This window comes from Falco peregrinus, chromosome 5 (genome assembly GCF_023634155.1).
Source record: "Falco peregrinus isolate bFalPer1 chromosome 5, bFalPer1.pri, whole genome shotgun sequence".
NCBI classification, from domain to species: Eukaryota; Metazoa; Chordata; class Aves; order Falconiformes; family Falconidae; genus Falco; species Falco peregrinus.
In genome coordinates, this window is record NC_073725.1 from 53,948,481 (window position 1) to 53,965,955 (window position 17,475).

The 17,475-nt window shown below is 38.0% G+C and overlaps 1 protein-coding gene across 1 annotated transcript in view; it reads left to right on the forward strand.

Moving 5' to 3' along the window:
- PTPRN2 (protein tyrosine phosphatase receptor type N2) overlaps positions 1-17,475 on the forward strand; it is a 663,741-nt gene that overhangs the window by 53,684 nt on the left and 592,582 nt on the right. The window contains exon 2 of the mRNA XM_055804928.1: positions 17,019-17,069. Coding sequence (XP_055660903.1) covers positions 17,019-17,069 — 51 coding nt within the window. The remainder of the gene's footprint in view (positions 1-17,018; positions 17,070-17,475) is intronic.

Here is a 17,475-nt window from a genome sequence, read left to right on the forward strand (position 1 = left end):
GCTATTGAGACCTTGTATCCTCTAAATCTGTATCTTTCAAAGGTTTTCAGATGACTGAGTTTCAATACCAGTTTTGAAGAACTAGACTTCTGGTTTTTGACATCTCAAAGGAGACAGTGGAAGAGGGGTCTTATCTCAGGCAATTGTAGTACTTGGAAAGCTGACATTTACCTCTAAGACTACTACAGAGAAACCTGCAAGACAAATGGACAGAAATAGTAATTTTATGGCATGGCTCACCTAAATTATTTTAGAAAGCAAGGCTGAATTCAGTGCCTAAAGAAGGGTGCCTTGTGTTGGTTCAAGTCCTGTGGGTAGTCTGCTAACCTTCCTAACACTCCAGAAAAGACTACATCTCCCACAAGTCCTGTACTGTATCTCTCAGTGCTGTGTGGGTATCTTAGTCTGTGGTATCCCAGATGGCACTAGATGCCAATGTTGTGGCAATAAATTTCATCCCTCTTTTAGCATAGTAATAGTAATAGTAAAAAATTTCCTACGTATATATAATATATACATGTTTAAGATATGTATATTCATACATGTGTGGTACAGATTTGTACCTGTACTTTTCAAGGAGAAACATTGATTCTGTTTTGCAAAGTGCTTGGGACTGACTGAAAGTGGGAGAACTAACAATTAGCAGTTAGTAAGATTAGCAGTCATCTTTGATCTGTAATTGCAGCTGCGTGGTTAGTGTTTTATATCTGCCATGCCCCTGCTGATACAGGTGGTGCACATTCAGCAGCGTCTTACGTAAAGACGCAATGTACATTATTATACTTACAAAAAGAGAAGGTAGAAACTAAGGAAAAAATAATTGGAAACAAAAGCAAAGTACTTTTAGCTTCCCCTCATCATAAAGAAAAAAAATACACAGGAGAAAAATAGCTTCCATATTTTTAGGCAGTTGTGAGTCACCTTAAATCTCTTAGGATATTTTAGTAAAAATTCTATTGAAAAAGCTTCTATGTAGTACTGAACTAATAAGTTTTTCCTTCTGATATATTTCACTTTTTTTTTTTTTTTTAACTTATTCAGGGTATAGAAGCAGTTATCCATCTGGGAATGCAAATGTTGTGAAATGAGCTGTATGGATTGTAAGAGGAAAGAAGACTGGGTAATCTTTTCTGAGGCTGGCTGTTAGCATTCTATAATTATACACTACACTAGTAGTAGCAATAGAGTTGTCCATACATCTGGAAAGGTAGTGGTTGGAGGGGATAATCTAGGGCCTAAACTCACTGTCCTGACTATAAGGTCCTTATTAGTAAACTGTATGGTCCATGAGATTAGGCAGGCTGTGTGGAGGTGTGGTGGAGATCTCAGAAGAGAACCAATTGAGCAAAGTTATAGTATTGTCAAAGAACAATGACAAGGGAATGACATCCATAGAGAAGGTTATATTGACAGTGCAGGTAAAGGGTTGGGAATTCTGGAGTGACAAAAGGCTTTAGTACCCAGCTGTAATTTTGAAAGTGTGCAGACACTTTCATATCTCTTTGTAAATACAGCATTACAACTAAACGCAAGAGTAAATGTGTAGTAATTATACTTCATATGTGTGTTGTACCTTTAACCCAGAATTACATAAATTGCATGCTATTATTTCATCAGATGTCAATGGACAGAGCTGCTGAGTATAAGGAAAGCAAGTTTTTTCTGGGAGGTAGAGAGGATGCAGGTATGTTCACATACTGTCAGACACAAGCAACCTTCTCCTATTCCATCAGAGTTGTGCCCTGTCCTCATAGTCTGTTTAAATTGGGAAGATGAAGAGCTGGGTCACTGATGTAATATTCCAGCAGACTTGGGCCAGTCTGAGGACTGCTTTTTCATTGAACCTACACATGTTAACTACATGTTTTTAGCTATGTGAAATTGTTAAAACTGTTTGTGGAGATTACAATAGAAAGTGGTGCAAAGTATGTTTTGTTTTAGTTGTTTTGACATTACATTAATAGCTAAAGGGAAGTTGAATTGATAGACAAAACCTCCTAGCTGTAAAAATCCTGAGGCTATCCTGAACCAAGTTCCAGCCAAGAGTCTGCCAGTGCATGTTTTTCAACAGAAGAACAACAATGCATCTCATATTCTGTGAACATCATTTTTCTTTCCATGTGCCCCTCAGTGAAAACATTGCAGGAAATAATACAAAAGGAAAAGAACTGTAGATACAGTGATTGTTGTTCTGGTCCTTGACCTGATACTCCTCAACGGCCTGCAGGAAACTGAAGCCACCTTCTTGAAAAGACTAGTACTTGATGTGAATTTGATAGTTAAGTTTTCTTCTCAGCAAAGCTAAATGAAGAGATGTAGCCGTATATTGGTTTCCTTGTACAGAACAGTATGTAATAATAACAACACATCACTCTTCCATGTTTTGCATTTTTTGACATATCTTTAATGAAATAATTTCAGAGCTTTCAGACATTCCTGTCACAATCTCTTGGTTTGAAAGGACACTTCAAATGAGGTTGCACTGTAAGAAAATATTAATTTACTCATTTAGGCATATTTTTAATATTCTTGTTCCTATACTTCTGCTGCATAATGTATAATTTGTAGAACAGAGGATAAAGGTCACAGAGCTTTGTGTTGTTTGGGTGATTTATTTGTTGTTTTTTTGGTGGTTTTCCTTGACTCTTATAATTAGGATTTTTTGTAAACACTATATTGATGTACAAAATATTGCATACACGTTGCTCTTTGCTGTCTGCACTGTATTAAATTCTGAGACAATGGAAGATTAGATTTGTAAGATTTTCATCAAATAGAAACTCTCCAAGTATACTTTTAAAGATCATGGTTTAATGGTTTGGCTGAAGTTCAAATCCTGAAAGAAAAAAAAATATTTGAATAATACTGGTTCATTAAAATAATTTAAGAATTCTTAAGAAGGCTCCCATATGAGGTGCCAGACTGACTCTAAACCTCATTGATTATCATGTCTCACAGGATTATGCAAATGCCAGTCAATTTACAGTCAACTGTAGACTGAAGACTCATGTCTGGAACTTCCTGAAATATTATCACCAAGCATTTTTTGAGGGAAAAAAAAAAATATCCAGTCTTGAATTAATGAAACTTTGTAACAGGCTTGCAAACTATCAATGAGATTATTGTAAACCAAATTCTGTTCTCAGCATGCCTGCAAGAAATGCCTGCAACCCCCTTCTGCTAAACTCTCTGCAATCCTAAGGCAGTACTCCAGTAAAGTTGGTGTAACATACTCAGGAAATCTCAGGTCTGTTCTTATCGCTGCCACTGGCTTATGTCTGTACTTTGGACTTTTTATCACTTTTAACTTATGCATTACAGACATTTCTGTGAAGGTTATTCTCCTTCACTTCCTTTCTCAGACTCATATATTCTCTCATTTCCTCTTTTCTTGTACATTTTCTTTCTCCACTGACTGCATAGCGAAGTGTTTACTACTTCCTCTGTAAAATCATGGTTCTCCAATGTTTTCTTCTAAATTTCTACCTCTTACTGTTTCCAGGTTCCTAAGTTTCCTCATCCATCTTCATTTGCTTTATTAAAAAACAAAACAAAACAAAACACAAAACCAATCCATTGGTGAATAGTGATGTGAAAATCTCCATTCCCTTCCCTTTTCTGTTATATGCCTTCTACCTGATAACTCCCAGGAACAAAGGACATCCACAGCAGGATAGGGAATGACCACAGAGGAGGCTGTAATGATGGAAGTAGAGACTGCTGTGTAAATGCAAGTAGTAAAAAGTATTTGGCTCTTTATAAGACATGCTGTTATGATGAAATGTGTAGAAATTCAGTGGAGTGTCTACACAGTTTTGTGGGATATGTTGCCTTCTATATGGAATTTATTTTCAGCAAACATGATTTAGAGATTTTGAGTGATGCTAAAGAAATGCAAACACCCTTGACTTCAGTCTTCAACTTAAATTTAGATAGGAATATAAAAAATACACTACACTGGCATTCACTTGTTCTCAGAAGTGGATTGTTGTCCTCAGGTGGAACATGAAACTGTACAATGCAGTGTGCTACACATAATATGCATAGTACAGGTTTTAAGGATTGTAACTGCAGTGTAATCACACTGACTGCAGTTCCTGTTCATCGAAAAGGAGTATGATAAAGGATGGACACAAGATTCAGACATACTTTTTCGTTACTTTATATATATGCCTTACTTTCCCTTTCATTAAAATCAAATGGTTAGGTAAGTCAAACAGTAGAAAGACATAGTCTGAGCTGAGACTTGAAGAACAATCTGTTACTTCATTAGAAGTCTCTGTATAACAAGTCAGGAAAGAACGACAGATAGTGCTCCTGAAGCCATACAGATATTTGTACAACTTTTCACCTGAGGCTTGGAGGTCTCTTTGCCTGTCTGATACTTGGCCACTTCAGGGCCTTAACTAGAATTCATGTCCCCTGCATAATTTTGAGTCCCCTGCCATCACCTTGTCCTGCTTCTCCAGGAACATAAACTCAAAAGCTCATGTACTGTAGAGTTCAGTGACAGGCAAGGAGCTGTTTCACAGTCTCTGTTGAAATCCCTGCAATTTTTGAAAAGAGTTAGAGGGCATTGGCCTTACTTAAATCACCATTACAAAACATACTGTCAGGAAATGCTTGTTTCCATTGTCCTGATACTTCCCAGTACCTTTATGCAGCTGCTTCTTTTTCTTTAAGGTTGAAAACATTTCTGTGAGATGTGGAGAAGTTAGATAAAGGCATACAAAGGTTATTATTTGTATTACAATGATCATTAGCACTCCACACTTGACCAGATCTCCGTTTTGGCAACCACTTGTAAACACATGATTACAATCATTATGCTTGAGTATTTAACATGACAAGACACACAAAATACAGAGGGAAAATTGTGCTGAAATGATTTCTCCAGGCCAGCAGCAAAAATCAGGGCCAAGTCTGCATTCCAGTCTGCTAATCTTGCTATAGGTCTGGTTTACAAGCAGCTTGGTATCTCCTATGATATTCAGGTATTCAGGGGACATGCAACATCAACGGTTTGTTAGCACCTTTTTCTTATCTGTTCAATAAAAGTTCTAAAACTTTTCTTCCTACTGCACAAGTTTTGCACAGACACTTTGGAGGTTATTATTTACAAAGGAAAAATAACAAAGATAATAAACACAAACAAAAAAAAGTAAGCATTTGGGCCCTAATTCACAAGGCTGTTCAGACACTTCAGTTCCATGTAAATCAATACGCATTAGAAGCTAAGCTAATGAGAACTGGTGACTATATGGCTATAATATAGTAATGGATTTTGGCTACTCTTAATGGTGAAACGCACCTACATAAACTCCTGAATGCATCCAGGCCTCAGATTGTTTTTCCTAAAGAAATGGATTTTCTCAAGGGCAGTTTTCCCTCATTGTTCCTTATTGTTTATAGCAGTCTAACAGTTAGATGAACTTTTAGAATCTGGGAGGTTTACTTTTCTAATAATCTTTTTTTTTTTTTTTTTTTTTTTGAGAGAGAGAGAAAAATTGTCTTTTTGTGTACTTTTTAGGAAGGAACCAGAATATGAATTCTGGTGTTACTCTGCATGCATCATATTTGTCATGTTTCAGCATTATCTCTGATTTTCTTGGCTTCCTCCCCGAATTGCTTTAATCATTAGCCTTTTTCTTAACTACTTCTCTGATATGTGTCATTATGGTGGCTGCCTCTCAACACCTAGCCTGGGGAAAAAACCAACTTATTGATATCACGGGGTAGATAGAGCTACTTCACAGAGACAACAGCATAATGTATTCTGGGACAGCTGGCTCTAATGCCAGCCCCAGATACATCAGGGTGAGTCAGGAGTAATTAGAGCACAATTACTGGTCAAAATCAGGACCATTCTCTGAGTTCCAGATTTTCTTAGAAATCGGTGTAATTTCACAAAAGTAAGTAGAAGCGGATCATTTTACTCTGTGATGAATTTAAACTACTGTCTGGAATGAATTTTGAATCAATACAGGATAGATTTGATTCTTTATCAGCATAGCAAAGTACTGTCCTAAGTCTACCCCTTGCCATCATGATGTCCATGTATGCAGTTACATAGGCTACAAGTCCTATAGGACTTGAGCAAACCATAAGGTGCTGCCCATTGATTATATGTCAAGAGTTAATTTGTATTGATTGGAACAGCTGAGTTCTTGGTAGATTTAAAAAAATGTTGAGTACATAAACATTTCTAAGATTCTTTCATTTTTGTGTGGAAAGGGAAAAGTTTTAGGCATCTTCACTAAGTACTGTTAACTTTGATGTGCTACCAGTATCCTTGTATGACCTGTTTCTCATAACTTTGTCCCATACTAGAGAATGCTGCAGCCTCATTTGCAATTCAAATTCTCAGGGTAAATTACATAGATAAATCTTGGTGCCACAGTCCATTGAATTTTACCTAATATTATTCTTTTTCCTTCAAGAACTTTAAGAGACTATGACTTTCAGCATTGACTTTCATTATTTTTCTCCAACACATGAATAATTAATGTGGATTACTGTGGACTGTTTAAACTCTTTATTAAAGAAATTACCAAGTGTATATAATAGTGTCTTTTTCATGAGATGAACTCAGGTGATTTCAGCACTCTAAATAAGCATTATAATGTGATTCAAAATTGCATGGTAAAGGTGTGAAGCTGTTTTTTCAAACACAGACCCAATAATAGCAATTTAAAGTGTTTTCATATCCAGCAGGGCTCAATGTGAATACACAGAAATAGAGAGACTTAGAGTACTGGCTGGGTCCTGTCTCCCTGTTTGGAGCTCATCTGTTAAGCGTAGCTCCAAAACCCATGTGTGCTGTTGTCCAGATTAGAATTACTTTCCTGCAGTAAATGACTGTGGACCTTCCCCTTGCACTTCAGACTCCACTGAGCTATATGATTCCTTTTTTTCCTTCCCAAGTTGTTTTTGCCAAGTTCACATTATAATTTACCCAGCTCAAATTAACTGTGAAATAGAGATGGAACAAAAAGGAGAGTGATTTTCTAAGAAGAATGAGGAAGGGAAAAAGAAGGGATTGTATGTGACAGGCACTGGCCGCACTGCAGCTGTTGATACAGACGTCGTCAATTAAAAGATGCTGCACTCTTTTCTAAATAAAACAGAACACAAAAGCCAATCATTCCAAAGAGTTTCTCTGCAAAAAATTGTTTCTTCCTTTGAAGTCTGCTCAAGACAGTGTTGGGAGAGGCGCATTACCCCTAAGTATCGGGTAATTACTTACTTTTAGAGGCAATATAACTGGGTAAGAATTACTGTGAATTCCACTTATGCTTTTTAAGCACCAAGGAGATACTCATTAAGAATCTTTGACAAATAATGAAAAGAAAATTTTGGTGCTTGTTAGAGGAAAATGATAAACATATCTCTTTTCCTTCCTTTGATTATGCAAATAATGGGAGTTTTCCCAAAACATGAGGCACAACATTAAAGAACTTTTTTTTTTTAAAAAACCAAGCTGTCACAACGTGGCTCTTGGAGACTGATCAGCTTCAGTTGATGGGACATAAGGTTCTTTACCATGTAAGTGTTTTGAAGTATTTTGTCTGAAAGGACTACCTTCCAAAGCACACAACCCCCAGACATAGTTCCTATTTCCTCTAGCTAATGGTTCATTACTTCTCTGACCCAGCTTGTCTTAACCCTGACTGCGGGAGAAGGGTAGAATTAAGTCATGATTAGGACATAGAACTCACTCTTTTTCTGTAGTTTTGTAAAATTAGTATACAGGAATAGATGGACAGTTACTGATGGGTAAATGAGGTTGACAGACATAATGATGACAGTAGTTCTTTCACAGGATATGTATGACAGAGGCCACTGAACTGCAATGCTTGCTGGCCTACGTGCAATAATATTGAGGAAGGCTTTGCTGGTAACATCATACTCTTCTGTAGTAAGCCTCAGTTTAAGTTTTTAATATGGCTATGAATAATACTAGAAGGCTTTGCTGCCCACAGATTTTGTGGGGAACGATACTGTACAGGCAATAGTAGGTAAAAAATTGAGGCTGGCTGTTGATATATTTAAACAGCAATGTGGAATTATTAATTTAGAGTCATGGTATTCATCCCCCAAAGTCTCTGCTAAGTCCAAAAAAAGTTTTGCTGAGTCACAGTTGTGATTTCAGTGGGTGTCAGGTGATTTCAGTTTACTGCTCAGTAAGGAAATTAATTTTAACAACTGTCAACCAGAAGGCGGCATTGAACAGCAGTTACTGAAGGCCTGGTCTGGGTATTTGTGACATTTTGTATACAGCTTGTGAGCATTTCAATTAACATTTTCTAATTTTGAGGGAACAGGTAATTTTGTCCCAAAATGGGCTACTAACATGGCAAAGATTTTTCATTTGGGGCTGCGTTACTTGAGCAAAAGCCCATTTGACCCCTCCTGCAACTGTTAATGGGCGTGGGCAGAAGATTTCAGTTTTGACCCTAAGAAGTAATAATTATAATGTTAGCTTTTAAATGATCTTCTATTTGTTCCCCAATAATGGGTTTATCTGCAAATTTTTTATTTAAATGGAGAGTGGTTTAGTGTTCAATGTAACTGTTAGTAGAGCTAATTGTCAGATTTAATCTGTGCTCCCCATTTACTGTGAGAGCTAGTGGTGGTCTCTGCTAGAGAAACACAGTTGGAAAATCTAGCATTGAGAGAATTGTAATTTTTCTGGGGAGACAATGCGAGTTCTTTTAATATTTACTGTGCAAAAATGACAAAAAAGCACACCAAAACACACTTGTCCTGTATCAGCCACCTTCTTCCTGAGCCCTGGGCAAAGGCAAATGCTGTTCTGGAGCTTTCCCAGTGATAGCCTTTCCCTGTCTTTTCGCCTTGTGGACTATTATTACTGCTCACATCTTCAATTATTCTTAGTAGTGACCTTTCCTCAGTGCTCCCCAGAAGAAAAGCCCTACATCATCGCAATCATGGCATTAGTAATCAGATAAGTTAATGTAATTTCACCACAAAGCAATTGCTTTCTTCAGTGGTGGACAGACTCAGGACTAATTACATGCAAAACAAAAGATGCAATATTTTTTTTCCCTAAATGAGGAAAGGACAAAGTACAGGTCTTACATAGTGAGAAACAGTATGATACATCACAGCACTTTTGTACTATTTTGCCTGTTTGGTGCGTCAGTCCACATATGTTGAAGAGCAAGTGATACAAAGAAGGTAATTGAAGCACTAACGTACTGTCACTGAGGCTTCGGGGAAAATCTTGCCTATGAATTTAGTACTGACATTTTCCCTTTTTGAATGAAAACTCTATTGCATGGTGAAATATTCTGGCTAGGGCCGTATTGCAATATACAAAATCAGTGTGTATGAAAAATGATTGAAAGAAGGAGTAATTCTGAGATGAGGAAGTGTTAACACCATATGGTAACACTCATGGGAAATCTTTCCTTGCTTTACTCTGGAAACTTTTCATGTAAGAGATTGCACAGTCCTCCAGTTAACCACTGTAGGGATTTCTTTTGCCATCTTTAGGACTATTAATTTGGATTACAGTAAGGCCTGGATTCCTCACAAGAGATCAGTGTTTCACTGTACTAGGCTTTGTACATGCACACATTTTTATTTTTTTTTTAAATAATCTGCTTTCAAGAGTTTACAGTACTACAAAAACATCAGACACCTATTACACTCAAAAACATAAAAGGCGGAGTAAGGGAGAAAGATCAAAGCTCAGTACTTACTAAGCTGTCTCACTCCCTTGTGAGAAAGAGCCCCTTCAGTGTTATGTGCTCCTTTAACGTTATTTTTGACCACATCGATTTACTTTTCTTTCATAGTTAAGCTACTCCACGCGGTTGTTGATAAACCATCACAGGTTCAGATGTCTTGGTAAAATACCTTTCTCAATGAAGAATATTCTGGATGTCCTAGGAACCTGAGGAGAAAGAGAGAATGTGGCTGAACCTACTCCGCTCCTGAAAAGCTCTGAATGGAGGGGAGCAAGAAAAGCAAATTCTGTCCCTCTGTTACCTCCTGTCTCTTTACCTCTCTCCTAATCAACACACCAGAAGGGAGATAGGTGAGGAAGGGCTGAGTGTGCTGGAAGAATGGAAGTGGAGGGCACCCGTGGAAAAGGGTGAGAGTGGAGATCTAGAAACTGCCAGTATTGAGTAGTGATAACAAGGGGACAGACTTGCTGTTTACCTGCATGAGAGAAAGGAGAGGGCACAGGTGGGAAGGGTAATGCCTGAGTATGGCATGCATGTGCCTGGGAGGTACTGAAAGGGGCGACTGCATTCTGGTGGTGGAACAATGCTTTCTTGGAGAGTAGAGGAGAATGGGTAGAGTTCAAAAAGATACTCCTCTGAAAGAGAATGGAGGAGTTTGGAACAGGAAAAAAAGAAGCAAAGAAAAAATGGATAAAAATGAAAATTTAAAAAATAGGGCCAGGGAATATTCAAATTTATTATCAAAGTGAATGCCAAAATAAAACTAATGAAACAGTAGTTGATTTTTCACATGCAATTGATAGGTTTTGAGTAAAAAGTAATGCTTATGTTACACTTGTACATACACCTGTGGTACCTGTATAACCACAGGGTTCGGGAAACCAAGAGGAACTCTGCTTAAAACTCATGATCAGCTTAAAGTACATTTTTCTTAACCATTCTTGCAATTTTGTGTAATTCTAGACTTGCCAGGCATACATGCATGGCAGACGGATGAGAATATGTTGGATGGATCACAGCTTTGGCACCCTGAGCAAAGTTTTCTCTCACCTCTATTAGTGAGAGGAATATGTCTCTCTCAGTCAGATGATTTCTCCATTCAGCTTTCTGCACGAAAAACCTGTTGACCCTTCCTACCAGTCAGTTCATGTTATCATTCCTTATTGCTGTGTACTAGCTTGATTTTTTTTTCAGTCAGAGCTATCCCAGTTGTGTGAGCTGAACACTTTTTAAAATATTCTTAACCCCACTATAGGAAAATAAACTTATGCTCTCCACTTAGAATTGCTCACAGTGGGTGTTAAAGACCCAGTGAGGCCCATCAGGCATGCCCAGTTTGGCATACCCAGGTGTTTCCTCTTTTGTTTCATTAGCAGTGTTTAGCAGTACTTACTCTTCAAGGTCTTCTTAGAGGATAGCAACTAAATTTGAAAGAAGCAGGTAAATGTGGAGTGAGCTTGTGTTCTAGACTATTAAAAATCCTATTGAGCATCAGCATATTTTGGTTAATGAAATATACTTGCTAAAACTTTGTGATGAGGTGAGTTTGTTACAGTCTGAGAATGTGAAGAGATGCGAGGTGCTCACATGGAAAAAGGTGAAAGAAAGAGGAGGAGAACCCTCAAAAATGGAAAGGATTTTGGAGGTTTATGTTTTCGCAGTTTCTGATTGATATGTATAGAAGAAAATTAGCTGTTCTTGCCTATTGTTTGTTTTCTTATTTCGATAATTCTAAGACAATTTTTGATGAAGAGGGGCTATGGCTTATCTATTGTTGTAGTTAACAAAAATGCATATAGGTTTTGGGCATTCTTGGAAGAGATTTTTAATGGAAAATCATTGTAAACTGTTGGTTAACTGCGGTAAAGGATAGAGAGATAAATGTAATCTATTTTATCAATGGATTTTTAAAAATAGTTTATCTGATAAATGAATTATTACAGCTTTTTCTTAATGTTTGAGTGATTTCAGCTGGTGCCTTGACTGTTGTTACCTTCAGAGGCACCTCTTATAAATCCGAATAAAAGGTGTGTTCAAGTGTGGTTAAAACTTCCATATTTTGTCTTTAGAGAGGCAGGACTGCTGTTGATGAATGGAGAAAAAGAATAGTTTTATTAGTGTTTCATGAGAAAAAATATCATCACAAAGAGTTTTAAACTTCTAGGTCCTGTACTTGCAGTGGTATTTTGTGACTATGTTGTGCTGACTTTCTGAGAAACAGTATTGGAGATCTAGGGGAGAGGGAAAGAAAGGGAGGCAGAAGATTTTGTGAGGCCCTGTGGAATCTCTTTTCCTGGCTAGTTAACAAAGAATGCACCATGTACATGTATTGTAATACACAGCATAGATCCCTACCCTTGTTTTAAGTAGCCATAAAGTTAAAAAACATTGAGGAAATGTCTGTATATTTAAGTGGGTTCAATACAGATGGTCCTTGTGCCCGATGCAACTTAGTAGAATTGCAGGCTACAAAAATCTGTGTTTGGAATAAAGGGTAAAGTTAAGTATTTATTTATTATTCTTGACTTCTTTCTGAGAGATGCTTACCTTGGTGTATGGAAGGTCACTATATTGGCTTATATTACACAGTCAGCCTGGGCTTTTCTGACCTGTATTGAGCTTCACTCATGTAAACTCTTCTGGAATTCACTGTAGTAAACTATCAAGAAGATAGTGTTTATAAATGCATGATTTATGTCAGTAGAAGGGTGGCCATATACCACAGCTTACATTTAAGAATGTGAAAAAAACCATATAGTTAGCCAAGTATACAGGATGATCCTTACTGCTGTGCTAACTGCATTTTAACTAGCTCCAGTGTGTCGGGGAACTACTCTCACGATGTTCGGAGCCGCACAGCACAGACCTGCGGCTTTCGTTACATGGGTGGAGGAAGAGATGAATTTAGATAAAATAATAAAAAAATTATTATGAACTGTTAATAGATGAATTTAGTTTGATGAAGTGAAATGAAGCTGTAGCCTAATACTAGAGGCTAAAACCTGAGAATAATGACTTGGAAAGGAGACAGTAAAATATAAGAGCTGTTTGAAGCCATACTAGACATATGAAGACAGTGAGTGATTCTTAGTTAAGGTTTCAACAAAAGTTTATTTTTGACAAGACCTGAAGGTTAACTGCTGCCTGAACAGAAACATAATAAATATAAGTTCATAATAAATATGATAAAACAGTTCATCAGTGGAACTGCTTGTGGCCACTGGTGCACCTGTGCGCAAGTTGTTGCTCCAGCCTTCTTTGTCACCAAGATGTGGGGACTGTACAAGTGTTAATAAAGAGGTGAATCTTTCATGCAAGTTAAGAAAGCTGTGTTTAAATTCTAGGTTAAGCAAAGCAATACATGCATACCTGTGCAGTTTTAGTCTGTCAGCTGGTTGAATACTAAATGGAGAATTCATTATTTCAGGGCTGCTGTATGAAGTAAGATTGGGGTTTTGCTCTTTTGAGGTCTCTTTCTGTGGGATTTGAAGGTATTTCAGCAACCATTCATGTGTTTTAGGAGATGAACTCTGGTAAAGAGATTGTTTCATAGGAAATGAAATGTAATTTTGATCCCATAAGGCCTGAAATGTATTAAGTGCTTTTCGGAGACGATACCACTTCACTCTTCAATGGTGACTTATTACCACCATTACTATTAGTAGGTAGATGGTATTTAAAATGAAATATGATGCTTCTTAATGTCACAGCAAGTAACAACAAAAGATAAATTAGTAGTTAAATTAGCATATTGACTGGTTGGGTGAAATACGCATAACAGTCAACTCTAGCAATAAATAACTTGAAACAAAATATTCTTCAAGGAGTTCTGGAGGTCCTTGTCTGTTTTAAAGTATAGATGCATATACTTTGCCATATATTGACTTTATTAACTTGCTCTCCAAAACATAAGCTTCCAAGGCTAATTGCATCAGATGCCTTGCTGCAGTGAGCATCAAATAACCAACTATTATTAAAAGAGAAACTTAACCATGATAAAATCAGTTTTATTTTGTTTTCTTTATGGAAAATATATTAGGTGACAAAGCAAAATGTATCAGGCAAAATCAGAGTGTGTCTCAGTTCTGTAGAGAGGTAACCTGGCTGTTTGTACCTGAACATATAAATTTTGTTCATTTTGTATCTGGATTTTTCTCCTTCTCAGAATATCTGCATATAATAGAATGGTCTGCCTCTAGCAGGTGGCCATGGGCAGCAGGTGATCCCATCTCCCAGGTGCTTTTGAAACTAGCAGGGTCTTGGTGAACCAGTATCGTGGTTTAACCCCAGCCAGCAACCAAGCCCCACGCAGCCACTCACTCACTCGGCCTCACCCAGAGGGATGGGGAGGAAAATTGGAAAGGAATGTAAAAATTGAGGGCTGAGATAAGAACAATTTAATAGGTAAAGCAAAGCAAGGAATTCATTCCCCACTTCCCATGGGCAGGCAGGTGTCCAGCTATCCCCATGAAAGCCACGCTCTGTCATGTGTAACAGTTACTTGGGAAGACAAGTGCCATAATGCTGGATGTCCCCCCATTCCTTCTTCTTCCCCCAGTTTATGTACTCAGCATGACACCATATGGTATGGAATACCTCTTTGGCTAGCTTGGGTCACCTGTCCTGGCTGTGCCCCCTCCCAGTTTCCCGTGTCCCTCCAGCCCTTCTGCTGGCAGGGCCCAAGAAACCGAAAAGTCCTTGATTCAGTATAAACATCACCCAGCAACAACTGAAACATCGGTGTCCTGTCAACATTGTTCTCACATCAGAGCCAAAACACAGCACTGCACTAAGAAAATTAACTCCATCCCAGCTGAAACCAGGACAACCAGTCACTGTTTTGTTGTGCGACTCCACTAAAACATTGCTGCTTGAAACATCTTGCCTGGCACCTTTTGGATCTACAGCATAGCTGCTGCACAATGTGAAATCAACTACAAAACTGCTGGCCTTCCCTCCATCACTGGACGCCTTCTGCAGCCCTTCCCTGGATGCACGTATTTCAGGCTTCTGGTTTTAACTCTTTTGTGATGTGTCATGAAAACAAGACAAAGAGATTTGATCAGGGATTTTTCATAACAAGGGAACATTTTCTTTTAGAAGAGATAACTTCAGATTTCTGAAAACAGGCATATTGAACTATACTTTTGTCTAGTTTATATTAGCACTTGAAGTCTTTCACTTTTTTATTATTTTTCCCTGCAAGCATTCTTTTTCTTTTTTTTTTTTTTTTTAAGTGATCACTGCTATGCTTTTAATTATGGCTCTTCTTGTGCTGTATGTTCTGTGCTGATGTGTTTTGGTCACTGCCTGTCATTGTTCTTATGTTCTTTACAAGTCAATTTATAGTTAAGGCATCCTTCTGCTTTGCTGGGTCAGTACCAAGGCTGCAATCAGATATCCTCGGTGAGTTTTCAGACACTGTTTCAGGTCAAATGGCTGCTAGAGCAGACTTGTCTGGAGCAAAATTATATGCATCTCAAAAATATGCCACAAATCACAGTTTGTGGATCGTGTAGATGCATTTTGTTCTACTATACTCTGCTTGCAGAAGCTTTCCTGGTATGAAACTTCCTCAGCCTTCCAAAATCTTCTGAGTGTATACCTACAGTTTGTTGGTGCATAGGTAAAGGATGAGGGAGCGCTTTTATCGGTGTGCATACTGTAGGCTTTTGTTATCTGCTTAAGGTTATGTATGTGTGGTCTTTGCAGGCAGTTGTGGGCTAGATGTAAGGGATGGTACTTGTTCTTCAATATGGCTCAAATTCGCGTAGATTTGCTTGCCTAGCTGACACCTAGCACTGTGCTAATAAATCCTGCTGAGGGACACAGTGTATTAGTTCAGGCTTAATGATGTGTTAATACAGTTACCTGCTGAAAGGCTACGCAGGCATGCATAAGTCACTCTATCCCCCTGAATTTTTCTTTTAGCAGGGTTAGGGCTCAGGTAATTTATAGGCAGAGTCTTGAGCCTTTCAGTCTCTTTTATGAGAACAGCCTACTTAATCCATTTGACAAATACAGATGCTTGTACTCTGTGCTTCTGTGGAGACAGGCACAGCTGGGGGGAGAGGATTTGCTGCTGTATTTAGACATGGTGAGGTTCCTGGCATTTTTTTTTGATGCATAGTGTGAAACTGTTCAAGAACTCTTAATGTTTATAACACCCTGTGTCCATTTTTAAACTTAAGGTACTTCCCAGAGAAGTTAAAAGGCTTAATTGTAAAAATGTGTTCTCTAGGGCAGTTTCAGTGTTCAAAATACAGCCTCATTCCTTGGATTTTATCCAGTCCTAGCTCTTTATCTTTTTCAGAAAACAAAGAAACTGCTGCTTGGGTTAACAGAGTGCATGCCCTTAACAGTACCCCAACATTCCATACTGCTTCTGTACTTGTTCCTTCTCCCAGTCCCCCAGTGTGGAGTGACCAGAGCAGAGGCACATCTTGCCTGCTTCTTTGCTGTCCTTACAAATATCAGCATAAGTTTTTTGAATTTTAAGATAAAGGGGATAATAACTAGTGTCTCATTACCTGGTTAGGTGATACTAGCAACAGGGAACAGAATACTTGATCTGTGAACAAGTGGATGAGCTGGGATTGCCAGCCTGGATGCAGTTTCTAGAGTGAGGTATGGAGCTGGCGTAACAGGGGCCCATAAGGCAGCATGTTTTGGGACAAATTTCCTGCATTAAGTGGAATAAAACCCTAGGATATTTTTCGTAGACCTGTACTGATTTGCCAGCTGTCTGTGGAGGTATCACAGTGTTGGTATGGATGGTTTAAAAATTAACACTTTCTCCAAAGAGTTGGTGTTCCTGAGGATCTATGGCTGCAGTTACTAAATCCAAGCCTGATTTGAGCAATTTATACCTGATTTGTAGGCTTGTGTCACTGCAGTAAACGTATCAAGAAATCAGGAGTTTCCTAAAGATATATGTTTTTGTCGTGTATTGCAATGTTAATGTGCTGTGGTGTAATAACATACTCAAAACTGAGAGAACATAAAGTTCCTCAAATTGCTGAATAAGAGAGATGCATAGCAAAACCTGAACCGTCAGTAGTTGAATGATGGGAAAGAAAAACGTCAAAGGTTATTCTGGACATAACCAGGTAGCAAGATGTGCTCTCTAACCAGACCTGTTTCCACATTCTTGATTTTCTGTACTGCCTAGTTTAGACTCCTAAGGCCAACTAAATGCCTGACTCTTGCTGAGCATTTAATAGCCTGAGAGGTCTTCAGCCTGCACTAATTATCCACAGTTTGAAACCTGTATTAATTTTTACTGTTCTATTGTGTTTTTAGGCTGCCTGTTTGAGGATGACCTTTGCAAATCTTTTGAGATCTGTGTAAATGGTAAGTCTTCAATATTTTGTTTGCTGACTACTTTGTCCTCTGCTGTGTAATTGCTATGTGGTCGATTCAATAAGCCAAATCTATATATGAAGGAGAGGAAAGAAAGGACGGTGTGGGGAAGTACCAGGTATGACTATTGTAGTGAACAGTTAGGGGAAATGCAATAGATTAAAAATAATAATAATAAAAAAAATTATCTCAACCTTGAACAACATCATCTCCTTTTATGAGAAATAGATTGCAATTAAATTGAACACAGTGAAATATGCTGACATTTAATTTGTCTTAATACAGGCTGAAAATAATGGGTTTGTTATTTTCAGGTTGTTCATCATTTTAGTGGATGATATTGAGTAATTATCGGTCTCCTTTTCTTCAAAAGGTTGATATTTATTACAGTAAGTAA